The 22,174-nt window shown below is 37.4% G+C and overlaps 1 protein-coding gene across 2 annotated transcripts in view; it reads left to right on the top strand.

Moving 5' to 3' along the window:
- The window catches only part of gfra2b (GDNF family receptor alpha 2b), a 67,108-nt gene that overhangs the window by 41,056 nt on the left and 3,878 nt on the right, over nucleotides 1-22,174 (top strand). For both annotated transcript variants that reach the window (XM_067433346.1, XM_067433345.1), the window contains exons 5-7: nucleotides 11,532-11,641; nucleotides 12,495-12,635; nucleotides 12,863-13,050. In XM_067433346.1, the coding sequence (XP_067289447.1) occupies nucleotides 11,532-11,641; nucleotides 12,495-12,635; nucleotides 12,863-13,050 (439 nt within the window). The remainder of the gene's footprint in view (nucleotides 1-11,531; nucleotides 11,642-12,494; nucleotides 12,636-12,862; nucleotides 13,051-22,174) is intronic.

Below are 22,174 nucleotides of genomic sequence, written 5' to 3' on the forward strand. Positions count from 1 at the left end.
CTGACGGACAGCCAGTAACAGAACTGCATTGACTATAGGGTTTGATCAGTATACAGTGTATCCAAGCATGCAATGTCTTGACCCTGTCTTATCACTTAATGTCTTAACGTCAGAAGAACAAAAATCATTGATCGATCACACAACCAGTGAACACTTGTGGTCTATTAGCAACATTTAGAATAGATGTTTTATTGAGTGGGGAGTGTTAATTAACCTAGTATAGTGAACTACGAGAAAATCGATTGGCTGTGTTTCAAATGAACCTTTCTTTTGAGCCTGCGCTCACCACTCCCCAGTTCATGTGTCATTCATCAATGCTCATCTGGGACTACAAGAGATTGCCTGACCATAAACCTTTCTTTGAAAGGCACTGAAAGAAAAAGCAACTATAAAAGCTTCTTGCTCATGCTTTAAAAGAAGTCACAAAACATTATTTAACTGAATTGCAAGCAGGACAGCCCTGTCCTGCACCACTTCACAGACGAGAAGAAAGAGAATTTTAGATTGACACTACAGACAATTATTTTATTCAACAACATAAGCTCTACTGTCTGTGTGTCATTCGTCATTACACCATTTCAATGTCATTGCACAAGCGCACAAACTTAATCAAGCTAGCCATTGCTTTAGTTATAACTTACATGAGGATGTGGTAATTTTGATCTTCATATAGATTTCTATAATTTATCAAACATGATGGAATGTTTAAGAGTGACACACTAAATATATAACTATAGTGCTACAAAACATTATCAAATTAATTGATCAAATTTCCTTATGCCATGAGAATATTCAAGTCAAAATTCTCAATTTGAAACATTAAAAGCATTCCAAAGGATTCCAGTCAATCATTAGCACAGTCAAACACATACTTTAAAAAAAAAAAAAATTAAATAAACAAAACCGAGATGGATCCATGACTCACCCAGACAATTTGGGAGAGTAAATATATATATACATTTCCTCTGAGGAAAATTCATTCTCTGAGTGTTCATACTTGATATGTTATCCATCCATAATTGAACAATCTTGGTGCATCCTTAACTTCTATTACACGAATGGCCACTGGGCTCCAGACCCTTTGTCCTCAAACACTGTATGATGTGTGAACTGAGAGAAAAGTGAGGTCCCCCGCCAGGCAAACCTGAGGACTTTGGCTGCCCTTTCTATCTGTCATAGCCTCCAGAAATCACCTTGCCTTTTACGTAGCAGGAGACTGGAGGACATCCAACAACACAACTGATTCAGTGAATTGGCCAGGCTGAGAGATGCAGTAAACAGACACACTCATATGTATTGTTATGCCTGACTTGAATAACTTCCCGAGACCCTGCCATTCATTTTGTCCTTTGTAAAGGGCATTTGGTTTGTATTACATCATCTTAAAGGGGACATCCTGGGTTTTTCGGAGATACCAAATGTTGCTGTTATCATAATGTCCTAATTAAATCTAATCTATCCAGCTTACAATATATAGTTTTAAAATCATATGATTTTACAAGAAAGACATTGGTTGATGTTCTCTTTATATACATTATATATATATATAATTTTAGCTGGGTCTCAGAAGGATAAAATGTTCTTATGTTCAAGTAAACGAAGAAGAAAAATAATTTGATTTAGCTAGATTTGCTAGAATGTTTTATGGTGCATTTATGATACATTTAAAACATTTTTTGATGCATTTCTATCTCATACCTGAACACAAATAAGATTAATTTGAGCTTCTGAAAGTGTCCAAAAACATTTTTAATAAACTACCATACAGATGAAGCTTTGGCTTCAGTTTAAATGTTGAAAAAGCCTTTCATGGACTCATATTTGAGTCAGGTGACATGGATATTAGATTCAGTGTGCCTGCAGGAGTTCTGTAAATGATTCATGGTCTTGTTGCTTAGACATTATGGTCATGGTCCTGAATCCCCCTGGACCTCCGGACTTCTCAGAAGATGTTAATTTAACCACACAAGCGTAAAAATATGCACACACATAAACTCAGAGGAAATAAATCACATTAAAAGTAGGTACAACGTTTAGAGTTTAAATATCAGTCATGATGCTTCTCTTTTATTTAGCAGTTGAAGTCTGAAACATTATAATGAAAAACTCATTTCCAAATAAGCCCAACAAGAAGGCGTATCATTGATCAGTGTCATGGAATAAATGAAGTCACACTTTTTGTGAAAAAACAACAACAAAAGAAACCAGTGATTAATAGATTTTTGAGGACATTTTTGAGTTAAAATATCTAAAACCTCTGCACAATATGTACAGTACCACTGGATTATATTAGAGTGCAGTCTGGGTTATCACAAGGGGATGTTCAGAAACTGAGGGTGCTTTAATGCTTGGTTTGATTGCCTGCTCTGAACCCAGGTTTGATTTCTCCCTCCTTTCCCTGCCTCCGCTGGACTGTGTTCACATTATATTATTTGGGTCTGAACCGCGGTGCATTTGCGTCATCAAAGCTGCAGCTGTTTACCCCCGTTGCTTGGAAACAACGACACAGGAGAAGGCGGCAAAATGCATAGAGTTGCTTACCTCACTAATATATTTTAGTTTATGAATGCATGTTTTTTTTTCCAAAGCATCCGCGTCTATTTGCTGCAAATGTACTGCAAATGTCTAAAGAATGCAGAAGTCCATTTCGGCTGAAGACTAGCAGTAATTGGACATTCTCTGCTGGAAGTGCATGTGTTAGGAAAGTGAGTGAGAACACACACAAATGGCTTAATTTCTAGTGTTAAAGCGTTTGTTCAGACTTGGCAGGTTTGGTTTGATTAAAGGGGTAATGTTTAAAGGCCCACTGAAGTGCTTTGAAACGCGCTGCATTATTCAATGTGTTGACGTAATTTCCCCTGAAACGGCTTCAGCTGTTAGCAGCTCCTCCCCTTTTTTGAAACAGCCAAAAGCGTTTCTTTAATATACAGTTTGACTAGAGCGCAAGAGCGGACCTTTCTCTGTTTGGTAAAGCCAGTTTCCTATAACACTGTTTACCATCATAATCTTCTCCATATCGCTTTGAAATGCAGCATTCTGTGCAGAATTCAAATGGGTCGATATGTTTGTTGTCTGCGTGGACTCACACATATGATCCGCGCTGCGCTCTCGTGTCTGTAGTCTAAATTTAGACCAGAGCCGTTGGGGTGTGTGCGCTGCTGCGGTGCGTGAAACTAACGTGAAAACAGACTTAATTTGCCTCAAATTAAAGCATATTTACACTGAATGGTTTCCTATCACATATATAGTGTGCTATGTGCTTTTCACCATGTAGAAATTAGTAAATGTGTGTTAACAACTGACCGATTTCAGCCGCAGCTTCAGCAGTGTAGGGGGCGGAGCATTTAAGAGCTCAAGTTCAATAGAGCATTTTGATTGGACAGAAGATTTGAATGTTTATATCTCCTAAATGAAATTTTGTCATAGTTTTGTAACATACCAGCTTATTCATAACTTTAAGGCTAACACAGTCATACTAAAAGCTAAAAAACGCACATTTTGATTTCAGTGGACCTTTAAAGGTTCTCACTCACTGAGAAATCAGCTTTTCCTTGAGCTTTTGATAAGGTATCATCATACTATAAAAATACTATACGTTTTACAACTGAAAACTTCCTTTTTAGTACAAAAACATATTTTATTTTACCCAAGCCCAGATTTGAACTCACTTAAGAAACCATTTAAACTTTGGCCACGCCCACTGGTGTGTTAGTGAGATGACGAGGAGAGAAGAGCAACACACAATGGACTACAATTAACTTCCAAAGGACCCTAATGCTAGGAACATGGTTAAACATTTTAACAATGCGAATGTCTCAGTTGAGCATTATTTATTTCTATTTGGTACATTTCACTGTGGATTCTTCAGTCTCAATTTTGCTGCAGGTTTTACAAACTGACTTTTACAACGTGGACTCAAATCAGTGACTAAACGGTCAGCTTTACATTCTTAGTAGAATGAAAATAATCTGTTATTTAAACTGTGATTATAGAAATCGATCAAAGAACGATTGTGAGCAGTGGGCGTTTGCACTGAAGTCTCACAGCAGACACAACCCTTAAAACAGAGCGCTCAAATCAGAGGGCTAAAATCAGGCTTTATGAACCTTTCATAAATCAGAAGGCTAAAAATCAGGGTAGGAAAATGCCTTTTATTTCTAAATTATAATGTAAAATTCATACTAGCATTATAAGTGCCCTACAATACTAAAACAATTCAGTTCATGACCCCTTTAAAACAAACTGGTGTGATTGTTCTGTTAGTGTGGTTCATTTGAATAAGTTTGAGCGCTGCCATCTGAAACCAAGACCCCTGGAAAGATGGGACTTGGTCTGCTTTTTAAAAGAATTCTGTTGTGAAAATTTCAGTTTCAACTGAAATATAAATGCAAACACGAGACAAAGGCATGACATGATGCCATGCAATTGGATAGCGCTACAACCAATCAGAACAACATGAAGCGGAGCTAGTTGATAGATTAACCTTTCGCCGTATCCGGTCGGCAAAACTCTGAACACATCTTCCCTTCTTAAGAATGATTTCAGTGCTGTTCTGTTCTTTTCTCAAAGAAAAGCTTAACTCCAAGTCTTCCAGAGTCGTGGCCAAAGCCGTATCGAAAGACGGCCGTTCGCCAGTTTCTTTGTTTACAAGTAGCAAACAATTCTGCCGTCATTATGTTAAGCCCCGCCCACTGACTCTATACATGATGTGATTGGCCTGACCAGTTTGGTTTTTACAGCTCAGAAGTCTATGGAGAGTTGCTAGACGACACTCGTGGCATATTTGATTTGCTGCCGCTAGGGTGTGTCTAGATTATGCTAGCAATGTTGCCCATCACAGTTCGGTACAGGCATCAGAACTGCTCTCCTTGCAGCAGATCTTCATTTTTTCTAGTTGCTGTTTTGACTCTTTTACAAATTCTATAAGCTCTTCGCGAGTTTTCAGCTCCATCATATGCAGTACCAAGTGTATTTAGCCCAGCACACAGCATTGTTTTGGATGTTTAACAAGATCTGTCACACAATATATGTCATAAAAGGTGTTTTTTGATGACACTGTGAACACTTAAGTAAACCAGGACTTATTTTTTGTTCCGGACCAAAACAACCAAGAGAACCACAAGTGTGAAAACACTCTTAATGGATCTAAAAAAAAAAATGTCAAAAAGGACATGCTAAAGTTGAAGTGCACTGACAGGATCTCTACTAACAGCTGAAGAACCGTGTCTAAATGAAGTGTAAAAAGATAGAGACAAGCCTTAAAATTCTATTACTGAAATATTTGGCCTTGATAATTTGCTCGTGCTGTTTATTGTTTGTGGATATTCATGATGGACTGAGGCCAGAGTATGAAGAGGACTGGCATCCAAACCATCTGCTCCTAAACCATCAGTGATAAACACTCCAATTAAGAAATGACTGGGCTGCAGTGATGCTGAGGAATTACATTTTTTTTTTCATCTTAAAGGTATACTCAGTAATTTTGTGAAAGTAAAAAAAAAAAAGTTTTTCACTTTAAAAAGTTAACATTAAAGATAAATACCAATGAAAGAATATAAATTCTGCAGCCATATTCATCTTCCATAGAAATGTTATTCTGCATAGAGCAGGTCATCTACCTATTGGCTCTGCCATGTTCACGTAATATGACCACCCTCGCAATGGACTAAGTTACTATTACTACTAATAATAATAACAATAAAAATAAAAATATTTAGCTTTGTATACTGTACTTTTTTAACTAGTGCTCTTTACAGTGAGTAAATTGTCTACTAAGAATAAACAAAGCAAAAAATCCAAACAATATACACCAACTACTTTAGATCATGCAACATAATGTTGTCCAGAGTGATGGCTTGGATCACCATATATGCAGTCCTACAGACAGATGAGACAAAATTAATTTTAAAAAACGAACAGCTTTAGACATCATCATCAAGGCCACTAGGTAGGTACCGAAGACAAAAATGCAGTTAAATTACTTTAGTAACTTTTTTTGAAAGATAAAAAAACACTGTATTTTTTAGATATTATTATTATATATTATTCGTGCCAGCATATAGCGTCATTGTGCTTGGAAGACCCGAGTTCGAGTCCCAGCTCATGGACCATACATACAAATACAAATAGAAATCGTAATTAATATTTTGTCAGAACCGCTAGATTTCATTATTTTATTCTGTTGCTTCAGAATCGTGTGAGAATCACAATCTCTATTTAAAACAAAAAAGAACATCACATTGTAGTTTATCGTAAATTGTGCAGCTCCAGCATTCCTTTTATAGATTCAGCAGACTATTTTGACAATCAGTTGTTTGACTTGCACCTTGTCTACATCAGATGCGACCGTTGACACATCGCTCTACGACAGCTAGAAGCTGTCTACACTGGTTTCAGAGAGAATTTAAAAGCCAAACCCTGTAATTATTTTTCTGTAACATCAACTGCAAGTCGCCACTGCTCTCACTAACTCTAGTCACAGAATGATTGGATGATTTTAGCACAGGATGTTTGGCAACGAGAGGGTGACATCCGTTTAGAGATGTCCCTGAATGACATAGCGGACTCATGATGTCTCCTGGGGGGAGTGGGTAATGTTAATGCTGATGATGAAGGTTTAACACTCCAGCCCTGCAAACCTGTTACCAGGGGCATTAATTTACACATCTCCCACCCTTCTGCTTCCTTGAGCCAGCCAGAATGTAATTAACAATGTAAATCATCAGCTCTACTGAGGGATTCATTCATTTAGGCAAGCATTGTTATTATGTTCCTGGTTTAATAGAAAAACAAGGCAGTCCGTGTTCATCTTTCTTGCTTTGCCATTTAAAAAAAACCTCACACCTCATCATACAACCACATTATGAATCTCAATCTGAAGGAATATTCCTCAGACCCAAAACAGCTTTGTCATTTTAGGACATATTTATTTATATATTATTTTATATGATAACACTCCCACATGTCCTTAAAAATGTAGGTACATATTTCAAGAGTGTTGTGAGTTCAACTGGCATCCCAATGTCAAGTGGATCATTTGAAAACGGTGAAACACTTAAAATGTTTTGTCATCTAACCTAAAAATATACTTCATGCGTCAACCAAATTAAAGGAGATTTTTGTAGTATTTTTTGGATGTTTTGTAGAAAAAAAAAATTGTAGAAGAAAAAGATTCCCACAAAAAACAAACAAACATGCTTTTAACATTGCTCTCTTTGAGTTTGACCCAGCAACAGCTCAACCAGTAGTGTAAATTTGGGGGGTGGGGTTATCTGTGTGGTTGACTAATAGCAGATGGGGGAGTGTTTTTCTGGAAACATATCTGAAAACAATCCTTGTTTCATGTTTGGTGGCTGACTGGTTTCAAAATCAAATTAAAATCAAAGAAATGAATGTTAATATATAGCCCTAAATACATTGGAATCCAGGACTGAAAGTATTTAAGGGTCAGATGCAGTAGAAAGAGATCCTTAAGGTAAAAACTGCACATTCACTTTTTTTCAAGTGTATTTTCTGCCACGTATACAAGCTTCACATATCTGCTTCAGGACATGACCGTCTAAGTTCAAGGGGTGGAATCGTGATGGTAGACTGATAGAATATTCATGATCTCTGCATAAAACTTTAAGTAAGTGCGGTAACATGCTGAATTCACATGAAACTTTTCCATCAGCTGCCTTAAAATGACTTAAACAGATGTTAGTTTTAAAATCCTGCTGTTAAAAAAAACAAGATTGAGGCAAGAGTCTAAGAAAAAAGTGGTAACTAAAGGGAAGTAACATTTTGTTAAAAAAAATTCTGTCAAACTTTCAAACTTTATTTTCCATAGTCAGTGAAAACTGTTTTTGAAGGCATATTTATTTGATCGAATAAAAACAGCAATACAGTGAAATATTATTCAAATAACTATTTTATTATTAAAAAATGTTTATGTAAAATTTGCTACTCAAGATTTTTATTATTATTATTAATGTTGAAAACCGTTTAAAAAGATGCTTAATATTTTGTGAGATATTGTGACATTCCTATTCTTTGATGAATAGGAAGTTAAAAATAACTGCATTTATTTGAAATACAAATAGTTTGTAATATTTTAAATATCTATGTCTTTGAGTGGATATAAGTAGTTCAATCATGACCACTCTCCGAGTGAATAGAGTCAATACATAATGTTCAGCTTAGTCAAGATAACAACAAGGAAAGGCTGCTGCAGAATGATATATTCCCAGTAGCAGATCTCTACAGGTAGCGCTGGGGAGGAGATGGGATTATAAGAGTTTTCATATTGTGTTGCAGCTAGGATACGGTATAATTGAGGAAGTACCTCAGATTGGTTGGTGTTGTGAACTCAAAGAACCAACCAGCAATTAATAGATTTTCATGACTGAACTTTATATTAATGTCAAATATTGTGCAATTAAATTAAGCTTATATTCAGTGTCTCACTTTGTGCAGTCTTTGTGTGTCATTATGTGTATATAACAGTGTATCTCACTTCAACGTTTCTTTAGATTTACAGGTGCTGGTCATATAATTTTAATATCATCAAAAAGATGATTGATATATTTCAAATGTTAATTTCTTTTGCTTTTGATGATTATAACTGGAAGCTAAGGACAATCCCAAATTCAGTATTTTAAAAAAGAAAATTGTGAAAAGGTTCAATATTGAAGACACCTTTTGCCACACTTTAATCAGCTAATTAACTCAAAACACATGCAAAGGTCTTTAAATTGTCTCTTAGTCTAGTTTTGTAGGCTACACAATCATGGGAAACACTGCTGACTTGGCAGTTGTCCAAAAGACGACCATTGACACCTTGTAAAAGGAAGGCAAGACACAAAAGGTCATTGCAAAAGAGGCTGGCTGTTCACAAAGCTCTGTGTCCAAGCACATTAATTGTGAGGCGAAAGGAAGCAAAAGATGGGGTAGAAAAAAGTGTACAAGGAATAGGGAAAACTTCACCCTGAAGAGGATTGTGAAACAAAACCCATTCGAAATTGTGAGGGAGATTCACCAAGACTGGACTGCAGCTGGAGTCAGTGCTTCAAGAATCACTACACACAGACTTATGCAAGACATGGGTTTCAGGTGTCGCATTCCCTGCGTCGAGCCACTCTTGAACAACAGACAGCGTCAGAAGCGTCTCGCCTGGGCTAAAGACATTAAGGACTGGGCTGCTGCTGAGTGGTCCAAAGTTATGTTCTCTGATGAAAGTAAATTTAGCTTTCCTTTGGAAATCAGGATCCCTGTGTCTGGAGGAAGAGAGGAGAGCCACGCAATTCACGTTGCTTTAGGTCCAGTGTAAAGTTTCCACAGTCAGTGATAGTTTGGGGAGCCAAGTCATCTGTTGGTGTTGGTCGACTATGTTTTCTGAGGTTCAAGGTCAACACAGCCGTATACCAGGAAGTTTTAGAGCACTTCATGCTTCTTGCTGCTGACCAACTTTATAGAGATGCAGATTTCATTTTCCAACAGGACTTGACACCTGCACATAGATACCTGGTTTAAGGACCATGGTATCCCTGTTCTTAATTGGCCAGCAAACTCGCCTGACCTTAATCCCATAGAAAATCTATGGGGTATTGTGAAGAGAAAGATGTGGTATGCCAAACTCCAAAATGCAGAAGAGCTGAAGGCCACTATCAGAGCAACTTGGGCTCTCATAACACATGAGCAGTGGCAGTTGCTGCAGTAATTCAGGAAAAAGGAGCCCCAACTATTGAGTGCTGTACATGCTCATACTTTTCAGTTGGCCAAGATTTATACAAATCCTTTCTTTGTATTGGGCTTAAGTAATATTCTAATTTTCTGAGATACTGAATTTGGGATTTTCCATAGTTGTCAGTTATAATCATCAAAATTAAAATAAATTAACATTCGAAATATATCAGTCTGTGTGTAATGAATGAATATAATATACAAGTTTCACTTTTTGAATGGAATTAGTGAAATAAATAAACTTTTTGATGATATTCTAATTATATGACTAGCACCTTTTTTTCTCATGTTTGGGAGACAAGTATTTAATAAGTTAGAGTTCCTTTTCTGAAGACCTTCTGAATGAACGTCTTTGTCAGAAAGGCTGCAGATTGTGCATCATGTTTGTTTTCTTTATTTTTGCAAGAAACACCATTTTGATTGACTGTACCCAAAAAATAATAGAAACTTTTAAGATTAAGAATGATTTAAAAAAAAAACAAAAAAAAAAACGACTTCATTATTTGAGTCTCTTTGGCACTGATAAGAAAAAAAGTGAGTCTGTTGTGACAGCCAACTTCTGGGGGTTGAACTGACAGTGTAACAACTAACCCATATTACAACCTTCTGAAGTCTCCGCTGTATGTAAACAAGGTCTTATTCTTAAGGTCTGGAAATTAAAGCTAGGACGTAGTTGGGAATTTAAATAATTGAATAATATTTTGAACTGCTATTGTCGTAATTCACGAACACTTCAGTTTGCCCTTTCAGAGCTGTCCACTTTGGATTGCAGTCTCATCAGCATGCACCGCTCCTTGATTGCTGATTTTACACACCTTGCTTTTTCTTTCTTTTTTTCCGCTGCGAGTCACAGCAGTGGCTATCTAGAGATAAAACTCAGTGTGAAAATACAGCAGAAAAAGCATCAGAGGAACATCCATTTCCATGTCAATAAAGCCGAGTAGAAAGGATGACCTTTTTGGCCAGTGCCCATGAGAACGATGCAGATACCATTCTTTGTTCTGGGAGGTAAACACCCAGCAGGCAACACCTCTGGACCTCACAGTAAGAACGGTTCAGTTAATATTCACACCATAGCTGAGTTGGTGAGTCAGGGGTCCATGCTGCCATGAAGGATGATTCACTATTAATCAGGGTCTCGGAGGAGGGCACCGAGTCTGAGATCTCCATCTCGTTCGTGTTATTTGAAGGAAGGCTGTGTCGTGTTTTTATTCAGAGTTTATGTGTGTGCAAAGTGCTAGGGGATAGAGTTCATACTCAAGAATAAGTACTAATGTGACCCCCTGCTAACCTCAGGTCTAGTGCTTGGAGCAATCTGTTTCTGAATGCACATAACCCCCTAGGAAGAGGCTGTTTAAGGCAGATTGCTTCAGTTGGAGAAATACCACATGGAGTCGAACAGAAAATGGCCTTGAATTGGAACCCCACTAGACACTAGTTAGGTCTGACAGAATGCATCTCACATTGCTCATTCACTGCTGCGTATTGTTTCTGTCTCGGATATTAGAGCACCGATGATATCGGATGCAATGTGGCAATAAATAGCTGTGAGAATAAATCTTCCCTTATAGCTTGATCAAAAGCCATTTGACTCTTGGAGCACCTTATAAAGAGGAAGTACAGACGGTGGTTATTTGAGTGGATGATAATCCAAGCTTCTACATCGTCATGTACCGTAAATGTGTTTTATAAATAAATATAGATATATTAGTAGGGTTATTGAAACATGCATCTAAATCCTATTCAGTCAAATGTGTTAAAAAATGTTTCCGGCCTCTTAAATTCTATAATTTGTTTTGTTTTTGGACTAGATCCAGACTGGCAGATTTCCACATGAATTGCCAGACGACACCACATTCAATAACAAGCTGTCCTAATGATAACTACCACGGCTGTCTGGTGTCCTACGTTGGACTCATTGGTGAGTGATTATGGAAAAAATCTGTTGCACAGCAATAATACGAATTTGAAACTGCATTTTAATGGACTAAGTGTTTGGAAAATGTATTTCGTCCTTCCTTTTGTTTTAATTAGTGATCTAGCAGGAATTTTACTTTTAAGATTATAAAGAACAGGAGAACTGATGAAGAGGCAACTTTTGACGCCAATAATGACCCCCGTATATAACCGTATATAATAGATTTTTCTCTGTTTCTGACCATTTTTTAAAAGGAACAATGCAAATCTTATATTATCAAATATGCTGTTTGTGAATATAGAAAAAAATCATTACGTTAAACAGTTTTACTTAATTTATTATATTATTGGGCATCAATTTATGAGCTGGCAGTACCATATTTGTTTATCAAAAATGTAAATCAAACATTGATATTTATCCATTTCCATGAGTGTAAAGGACCAACACATGGAACAAACAGTAAGCCAAATATTGTATTGGACTAGCCAAGTAACATGAATTTGCACGAAAATGCAGTAATGTTTGTTTGAAAGCAAAAATGTATAATTTGTCCTAAGGCACTTTTGTGTGTATTTTAAAAAATATATATAAAATAATTAGTACTTCTAGAGTGTAAATTAGGCCTGAAACCCCTTTTTTAATTTCATAATTTTAACCTTTTATCTGGAATGAATCCTGGCGAGTTCAAAATCCAGGGTCATACTGTGTACAAAATATCTCAAGAATAGAGCAAAACAACAACCTCTGGCCATTATACTGAGCCAAACAGCACATTATACTCCAGATAGCGAGATCTATAAACAGCATGTTCCCATCGCATGCATATTTATGAGAATCTCTACCTTTGGCCTTACAGGATCAGATGTGACTCCAAACTATGTGGATGCGAGTCACACCAACATCACCATTTCCCCTTGGTGTGGCTGTAGAGGCAGTGGAAACCACGAAGCTGAGTGTGAAGCCTTCCTCCGAGACTTCAGAGAGAACACTTGCCTGAGTGAGTTGAGATGAAATCTCAAGTAACCTCACGATTCATGCCCTTATCAGCCATCCTTATGGCCTTGACCCAAATGGCACATTAATGAGAAATGCTGTGTCTTACGGGCATGTGATCTCTTTTGCAGTGGGTCTGTTTTTACCCACATGAAAGTTCCATGGCTTTTTTATGCATGATTTTGTAATGTCTTTATTTGCATGTGTGTGTGTGTTTGTTTGGGTGTGCAGGAAACGCTATTCAGGCATTTGGTTATGGCACGGATGCTGGTCTGGTTCCCATCACAGAGTCTCACTCGGCAGTCCCATCAGTACGGACCAATCTGCAACCGGCTATCATCAACAAACATGTCATCAACTCAAATGATGTCAAGCAAATAGACACTGCGTGTGTTTTCTCCACATGCGCTAACCTTCAGGTAGGTCTGAAAACTTTGGTGTCCATTACATTATGTTATTACCCAGTGATGGCTAAAAACAGCAACAACTCAACCAATGGTGTGAGTTTGGGGGTGGGCTATCTGATTGTCTAGCCAATTACAGACAAAGGAGTGTTCAGGAAATCTTTATTAAACGGACATTTTTTTTAAACCTATTTTGCTTATAAAGTTGCCATGTCTATGGGCCTCATTCATGAAACTTTCGTAACTATATGAGCAATTTCAGAGTAATTTGCGCGTAAAATGGACCTTTACGAAAACTCTTTACAATAAAAGCGGTCAGTGTAGTTTTTTTCCCACCCCTCCTCCACTGCGACTGGACGGCCTGGTTAAAAATGACAGTGATGAGCGCTGCCTATTATCCAACGTTAAACAGTAAAAACAAAACAAAACAAAAAAGACTGGGCAAATCAACTCTTATTACAACTCTTATAATATTATTATGGTAGGCCTGGCCTAAATAGTGCATCAAAATGAAATGTCATCAGTTTGCCTAAATTAGAACAGAACGGTCAAATGTTTTACGCACCATTTACTCGTGGTAGGGAGCAGGTGTAAATTTCTTTCGTACCAACTAACATTTTGAAAATACGAACATCTTTGTGAAACCGAAAATTTACGCCAGAGCGGCTTTACAATCGATTTACGCACAAATTCGTTCTGCTCATGTTTCATTAATGAGTTTTGAGCTATGTTTTTACCATGGAATTGGGACTGTTGGCACAGTTTGATTTTTTTTTAAATTTATTTTCATGACACATTCCATAAATTACATTTGACTCAAATGCTTGTTCTGTCAGGTCTATTAAATCAAGAACAAATACAAATGATTTAGGAATTTTTGAATAAATTGCAATTCAAGTTTATAATTCTAAATGAATGTTTTGGCAGTATGGCTCTTTTCAGGTAGTCCTCAGACCTTTCATGAGTACCATGAAATAGCAGAGAGTCTGAGGACAGCAGCAGCATTAGGGAACGCTCGCACAGTTTAGGGCTGTGAGAGCTGAACTATTCCCCCTATGAACAGAGCAGCAACGATGACAAAGTAAAATGCCACGTTATACACGACATGGAGGAGCTGGGGAGGTGGTAGGCAGCAAAGAGCTAGCAACAGCAGTTTAGAAGCGAACTGAATCTGTTTGAAGATGTGCGCTGTTATATCATAGCCATTAGCAGCAAGGGGAGTGTGAACAGCTGATGCACTGATGCATCTCAGCTGAGCAGAACCAGCTGATGAGACCAAATAGCGTTAGCAGCGTCTTGACTACCTAGCCTGCCAGAGCTGATGCTTACGCTCAATTTTTGAAATAATTTAGATTCTACCAATGATAAAACTGTGCTATGAGACAGATTAAGGATATTTTTGTGATGGCCACTGGTAGGTAATGGAAGCTTGTTTCTCTATCACAGAATAACACATTTTAAAAGATAAATGTGAATGTAAGTTTATACTTTCCAATTCTAACTTTATAACTCGCAATTACAACTTTACATTTTCAAATAGTTAAAAAATAAAGGATATTTACATACACCAAAAGATTTTGTTCATCAGCTATATTATATATAATATATATTGTGAAGAGGACAGTGGTTGGGAAGTGTTTTATGTATTTCAATTCATATTTTAGGTATGTCAGTGGCATATTTTGAGTTATGGTATTTGGGCTAGTTTAATTGGTCATTGGGCTTGTTGGACAGTGGGTTGTTTTTATTATGCTGCTGGCAACCCTTAGGCCATGTGTCCATTTTTAGCCAGCACTTCTGAAAACACGTAGCTTGACAGCTCTTTGGCGGCACAGCAGGGTTTTTTTTTTATTCTTTTTTTTTTCAGTTGTGGAGCTTTGGTTGCCATGATACAGAATACCTGCTGAAGTATTACTAGTATTTTTTAATTATTTAATTTTTTTGTAGATTGTTTCAACATTTTTATATTTAGAAAGAATGTAAAAGTACTTGCTCTGGCCATTGTTTTAAGTAAATTTGTTCCGTTGTTGTGGTATTTGTCCCAGCCCTCCTCCACTGCGATTGGATGGCTGGGAAAAAGTGACTTTGAAGAACATTTTTCAACTTTTGGCGACCAAAAAAGGAAAGCTACTGTAGCACTCAGCTCTTATAGCATGAAATAGACGTTCAGTGCTTAATTGAAAAAATACACTGAAAAGTCAAAAATTACCCAATAGTCTCCTGGAAATCCATAATCCTCCATTTAATTTAGAAAGCCATGTGCATGTCCTGACCTATACTAACATCAAAATTGATCTGAATGTCAAGATAAATGCTGAAACCTGTATCACTGACTCGTGCATGTTTCAAAAGCAAAACACGAATATTCCATTAAACCTTGCTTAAATCTAGGCCAAACTTTGAGGAAACCAGCTATTACAATCATTTAAATAACTGTGGGAAGGAGAATTCCTCTTTTGCGGGGGATAGAATCATGTTTTACCTGAATATATGCAGAGTGTCTAGCGGAAGGTAAAACACTTTTGTATAATTCAACATGTAGATGAATAATTCATAAAATAAGAGCAGTTGTCAGCTCATGCAATGTACATTCAGAGCGGACATGCAGCATGGCTGTCCACACCAGCTTCTGTATACCTGGAGAAAGCTGTCCGCCATGACACACTGGTTAATGCACATGCTCATGAAATACTGAGCCTTGGCGCTCAGATGTAAGATTAAGGTTTGAATCTGGCCTATGTATTAACCCTTCTCTCTCCTCAGTAAAAGTCTAGATGTTAAACTGCTTGTCGATTTGATATAAAGGATGGTTTGGTTAGTATGATTTCGCTTGCATACAGGAAGCCATGTAATCCTATGTAAATGAGTGATGTCATCATAAACACTAATTTGTTAGCTAATCCAACTTTGTAAGGGGCTGCATTATGGAGATATGGCTTTGTGTGGCTACTTCCATCATATCGTGCCTCACAGTTCCGTCCTAAGTCCTGAGGATTCTGTTATAAGCCCCTGGGTACTGAAGAAAATGACTGTACTCTCTCATCCATGCTGAAACAAATTATGAAGACTCCACAGACAGAAATATCATGTAGTCGCACGGGAAATAACTATTTTAATTTATGTCTCTGGCAATTGTCATAGGAGGCAACAGTCAATCTGTGAAAAGTGGTATCTGACGTTGCTGCTTATCTCTGTTTGATTGCTTGCTGCAAGTTGAATGTGTTGAACTTGTGCTTTTGGTAAAACAATTAGATTTTGGAATGTGTTAATTGAATATGCAGCTGTACTCAAGAATTTCAGGTCTGTGGCTACTTGTGTCTCATTGAAAAAAAAAAAAAAGTTTTTCATAAAAACAAGGAGAAAACACATCCATTTCTATAATGGTTGGAATTTCAATTTATAGCATGATATATATTTGTTACAAAAAATCTAAAATTGTGGATATTTTTGGGTGGATATTGTAAGACATAACACCTTTGTGCAGATACAAGATTTACTATTTCAAGATAGCTTCACTTGATACTTACTCTGTTTGAACCTTTGTTCCAATGCTATTCTATCCATGGCAACATTTTATTTTGAAAAAAGAAAATTGGTATAGCTGCATAGAAAGAATGCATTTTTGTGCTGAATATGACAATACGTGCCTTTACAAATATAGGTTTTCCATTAATTTCACTGTTTTTTGTCTTTAGAGGTTCATGAACAGCATCAATTGCCCATATATAGAAAAGCACTTGAAAACATGATTATCTACAATGAGGAAATCATTAAATTGTGCATAAGCTAAAACAAAAGTGCTGCTTTCTATCCGAACAGATAAATAAATTAGTTTACAGATTACTGGAATTGTTTGAGATTCTATTAAATATGGCAAAATACCCAGCCTCATTTGGGAAGATATACACAAGAGTAAAAGCATATGACGTTACAGAGTTTAACGGCATTTTCATCCTTGTGTTGCCACACAAGAGCAGATAGTGCCTGGTTAAACTGGATTACAGGTGGTGGGTGAATATGATGCAGGGTTAGCGTTGAAATATTGTGGGCGCAAAATGGTTGCAACTGTTTAGTGAATTTGCCATGGGATGTTTACAGATGGCTACAAAAGGAAATTCATGTTTTCTGAGATGAATCCATTTCTTGATGTAGTTTGGGATTTGACTGTGCTGTTAAATAGGGCACTGAAACTATCAGTTATTAGTCTTACTTATTAATGTCACCATGCCTGTGAAGTTCTGCTTGGGTTTCTGTTGGTTTGCTTTCGTTTCAACAGCGTCCTCTGAAGTCAGTATTTTATCTTAAAAAATCTCTTTCTCTTTCTTTCTTTCTTTCTTTCTTTCTTTCTTTCTTTCTTTCTTTCTTTCTTTCTTTCTTTCTTTCTTTCTTTCTTTCTTTCTTTCTTTCTTTCTTTCTTTCTTCCTTCCTTCCTTCCTTCCTTCCTTCCTTCCTTGCATCCTTCCTTGCATCCTTCCTTCCTTCCTTCCTTAAAAAAAGCTCTAAAAACTGATTTTTTTTCTTGTGGGAAAACCAGGTCCTTTGACAATCAATCAGGTAAACCATTTTGCAATTTTTCGTAAAGCTTCTTAATTATGGGTTTGCATTGAAGTGGCTGCAGATGTTTATTATGTTTATGATTGTTTTGTAGTTAAAGGCACACATATATGTTATGGCTATTAGTGTAGCAGGGATGACAGTGGGCTTGGAATTCAAACAAAGGATGGGTTTTAATAGTCGAAGGAAACAAACGGGAACAAAACAAAAAAACAACCAAGCAACATTAGGGTAACATCAACATTAGACCTGACCAGGAGTGCTGGAAGAGAGTAAAATATAAAAGGAGTGCTAATGACAAAGACCAGGAGCAGAGAATCCGGGGAGAGCGGGAGAAATAATGAGAACATGAGTTCAGGTGTGAGACCGGGAGGATTTTGGGAAATGGTTCGGGACAAGCGTGGATTACATTTTTTTATTAAAATATCCCCAAAACACTAGAACAAATTATATATATATACACACTCTTAAAATTAAACGGTAAGACACGGCAGATGCAAAAAAGACAGCGAGCGTGTGTGGTGCTCGTGTGTGTACACGCACGCGCACGTGCCCCCGTCATTCACACAGAGATGCAAAACATGGAAGAGTAATATTTAAATAGTATTTAATATACACAGACACTGGTATATATTCGGCTACAGTCTGGAGCCCTGCGTGACGCGACTGAACGCAGCTGCGGGACCAAATATAGTCTACTTGTGAGTCGATGCTATACAGCTATCGTCACATTTTTAAAATTTCACCGATCGTACTGGTACTTGTGACATCCCTATAAAACCATGATTAATTTTCGTAAGGGGATTATGGTTCCGTGTAATCACAAACTGTATTAATCTATCGTCTCACATGCCTACCTAAACTAACAAGTACATTGCATCGGATTCTGAGGTAAAACTTTTGTCGTCTTAACGTTATGTAAGCTTAAGAATTGTTGCCGCGAAAAAACAAAACAAAACTATAATTATGCAAATTAAATGATTATTAATGAAAACATATGAACTTATCTTAAAACATCTGCAACCAGTGGCTTTGCCTTTTGCATTGCCCTTTCAAAATGACAGTTTGGGAGCGAATTTAAACGATTAAAGGCGGGAAGCATGTGAAACAACCAAGCGCTGGGTAGAATCAACCTAGCATTGTGACCCAGCAGGTTTAACCCAACGACGATTATCAAATAAACCAACAACAATTATATATATTAGGGCCGGGACTCGATTAAAAAAATTAATCTAATTAATTAGAGGCTTTTTAATTAATTAATCACATTTTAATTGCATATAAATATTTGACCTGAGAACAATGAGAAGTAATTTTTCACATGTATTTTTAGTATACCATTGAATAATGACTGAATACATAAGCTTAATCAACAAAATATAGTTTATTTATTTCCGTCCAGCAGACAAGCGCAATGTTTGCCATTAAGTGTAGCAAAAGCGTATTTGTGATATTTGAGGCTCGATGTGCTGCGGTGATACGCGAATTCCTTGTTGTATAGCTTGCTCACAACCCTGCTCTTGACGACGCTTCCATTCTTTCGTTTTTTAAAACAAAATTTCCCATCCACGGGGCCGAGCAAAGCGGTCTCATCAGCTTCTTCGTTCCATAGCTTCGTTCATGTTCACATGGTTTGTTGTTGTCATAACTCCGGAGCGCTAGTTGATGTTCCAGTATAATTGGTCCGTCGAAACTCATTCATTGAAAAACGTTCCACGGTGCAAAAATAAGTGTGGTAAAAAAAATGTTTTTGCGTAATTAATTAACGCGTTAAAGTCACGTAATTAATTAATCTTAATTAACGCGTTAAAGTCCCGGCCCTAATATATATATATATATATATATATATATATATATATATATATATATATATATACACACACACACACACACACACTCACCTAAAGGATTATTAGGAACACCGTACTAATACTGTGTTTGACCCCCGTTCACCTTCAGAACAGCCTTAATTCAACGTGGCATTGATTCAACAAGGTACTGAAAGCACTGAAAGCAAATGTTGGCCCATATTGATAGGATAGCATCTTGCAGTTGATGGAGATTTGTGGGATGCACATCCAGGGCATGAAGCTCCTGGTCCACTACATCCCAAAGATGCTCTATTGGGTTGAGAGCTGGTGACTCTGAGGGCCATTTTAGTAGTGAACTCATTGTCATGTTCAAGAAACCAATTTGAAATGATTCAAGCTTTGTGACATGGTGCATTATCCTGCTGGAAGTAGCCATAAGAGGATGGGTGCATGGTGGTCATAAAGGGATGGACATGATCAGAAGAAATGCTCAGGTAGGCCGTGGCATTTAAACGATGCTCAATTGGCAATAAGGGGCCTAAAGTGTGGCAAGAAACATCCCGCACACCATTACACCACCACCAGCAGCAGCCTGCACAGTGGTAACAAGGCGTGATGGATCCATGTTCTCATTCTGTTTACGCCAGTGGTTCTCCAACCTGTCCTGGAGGACCACCAGCCCTGCACATCTTGTATGTCTCCCAATATCTGACACACACATTTCAGATATTGCAGTCTCTACTAATGAGCTCATAAGTTGAATCAAGTGTGTTAGATATTGTGAGACATACAAAATGTGCAGGGCTGGTGGTCCTCCAGGACAGGTTTGAGAACCACTGGTTTACACCAAATTCTGACTCTACCATCTGAATGTCTCAACAGAAATAGAGACTCATCAGACCAGGCAATATTTTTCCAATCTTCAACTTTCCAATTTTGGTGAGCTTGTGCAAATTGTAGCCTCTTTTTCCAATTTGTAGTGGAGATGAGTGGTACCTGGTGGAGTCTTCTGCTGTTGTAGCCCATCCGCCTCAAGGTTGTGCGTGTTGTGGCTTCACAAATGCTTTGCTGCATACCTCAGTTAAAACGAGTGGTTATTTCAGTCAAGGTTGCTCTTCTATCAGCTTGAATCCGTCAGCCCATTCTCCTCTGACCTCTAGCATCAACAAGGCATTTTTGCCCACAGGACTGCCATAATAAAAGCTTTGCGAAATCAAGTCGTCATCAATCTATGTCTTTGTTTTAAATAAGCGAACTCTGGCAGCAAAATTTTATATTATGGCTTAAAAAATATAACTAGCTGAGAACATATTAAATATGTTGAGTGCACGATTGTGTAATAACTTTCTATTATTAAGAGCATCCATTGCGTTTATTCTGCTTCATGGCATGTGAAGAACTCACCTGCCTAAAGCACCTTGATATGAGTGACAATTCAGAGAAGTAACACTTAAGAAGTGAATCCATCTAACATGACTGGCCACATCATTACCATCTTCACAGTCAACTGATTTCTGAATATATAAAGAGTATGTTTCTAATGTCTGTCATTGGTCAGCCAAATGGATAGTCCCAACTAAAACTAATGTGATTGGTTGAGACAATAGCCCCTTTCACTCAGCAATTCCGGTAAATTACTGTAAAATTACCAGAATTACTTTACCAGTAAATACACAAATATGCTGTTCACACAAGCAGTGGCCCTTTTTACCATTAGGAGACCCTTCCCACAGCAACAGCAAAATAGTAAATTCTGTGATGACAGTCATCAGAAAATTATCTATAAACACTGCACCGTTGTGTTCATCTGCCCGCACGAGGAGAAGCACTTTAGTTTCACTATCTGTTCAACTTGACTACATCTTTTGGACGTCTGAGTTACAGGCATAAGGGATGATCAAACAGAATGTGTTTGCTCTTAAAACATGCTACTCATCGTTGATGAATGGAAAAGAAGGCTGAGTCTCGAGTTTTTGAGATGTTAAAAAAGCTGAGAGACACGGTGCAGCGGTCAAAGATGATCATTTAGCGCATATTTAAACAGAAAAATGATGAAAAACCTTACTTTAAACAGCGCAGAGTAATCACATCATCTTCTATATATAAGTCTTTATGATTGGCCCAAGCAGACTTCTTATATCAGCACGTTCTGGTTTCTGGCATCTTCATGCTGCATTCACACAGAGAACATTACCAGTAATTTACTGGTAATGTTACAACTGTCCTTACTGGTAAATTGCCAGAACCAATTTACCATTATTTTGCAAAAGGTCCTGTTCACACATGATCTGTTACCAGTAATTTATCAGTAATTTACCAGTAAAGACTCTAAGTGTGAAAGGGGCCAATGTTGTTATGTCAGGCTTGTTGAGCTGCTCAAAGAAACACACATTATGATTTCACAGCGATGTCATCTTTACTATTTAGGAGAATCAAACCTATAAATGGCTTACTTACAGTCTCTTCATATTAATCTAGGATAAGTAAGGGATAATGTACTCCGCTTCGCGTCGGGGTCCTGATCACTCTGTCGGGGTTTATTCTGCGATAACAACCGGCTGGGTGTACATTATCCCGCTTATTACACGGCTACTATTCTCAAATAAATAATTATTAGACACAAAATATTGTCTTGAGATTAAATATTTTATTAGTTCTTACGCAAAGCTTCCGCGAAGAAAAACAGTAAAGCAACCTGCTTTAAGCCTTTATCTATTGCTGCTAAATGTTGAAAATTAATGCTGAAAGGGTTAGTTCACCCAAAAATGAAGCCA

This window comes from Pseudorasbora parva, chromosome 23 (genome assembly GCF_024679245.1).
Source record: "Pseudorasbora parva isolate DD20220531a chromosome 23, ASM2467924v1, whole genome shotgun sequence".
NCBI classification, from domain to species: domain Eukaryota; kingdom Metazoa; phylum Chordata; class Actinopteri; order Cypriniformes; family Gobionidae; genus Pseudorasbora; species Pseudorasbora parva.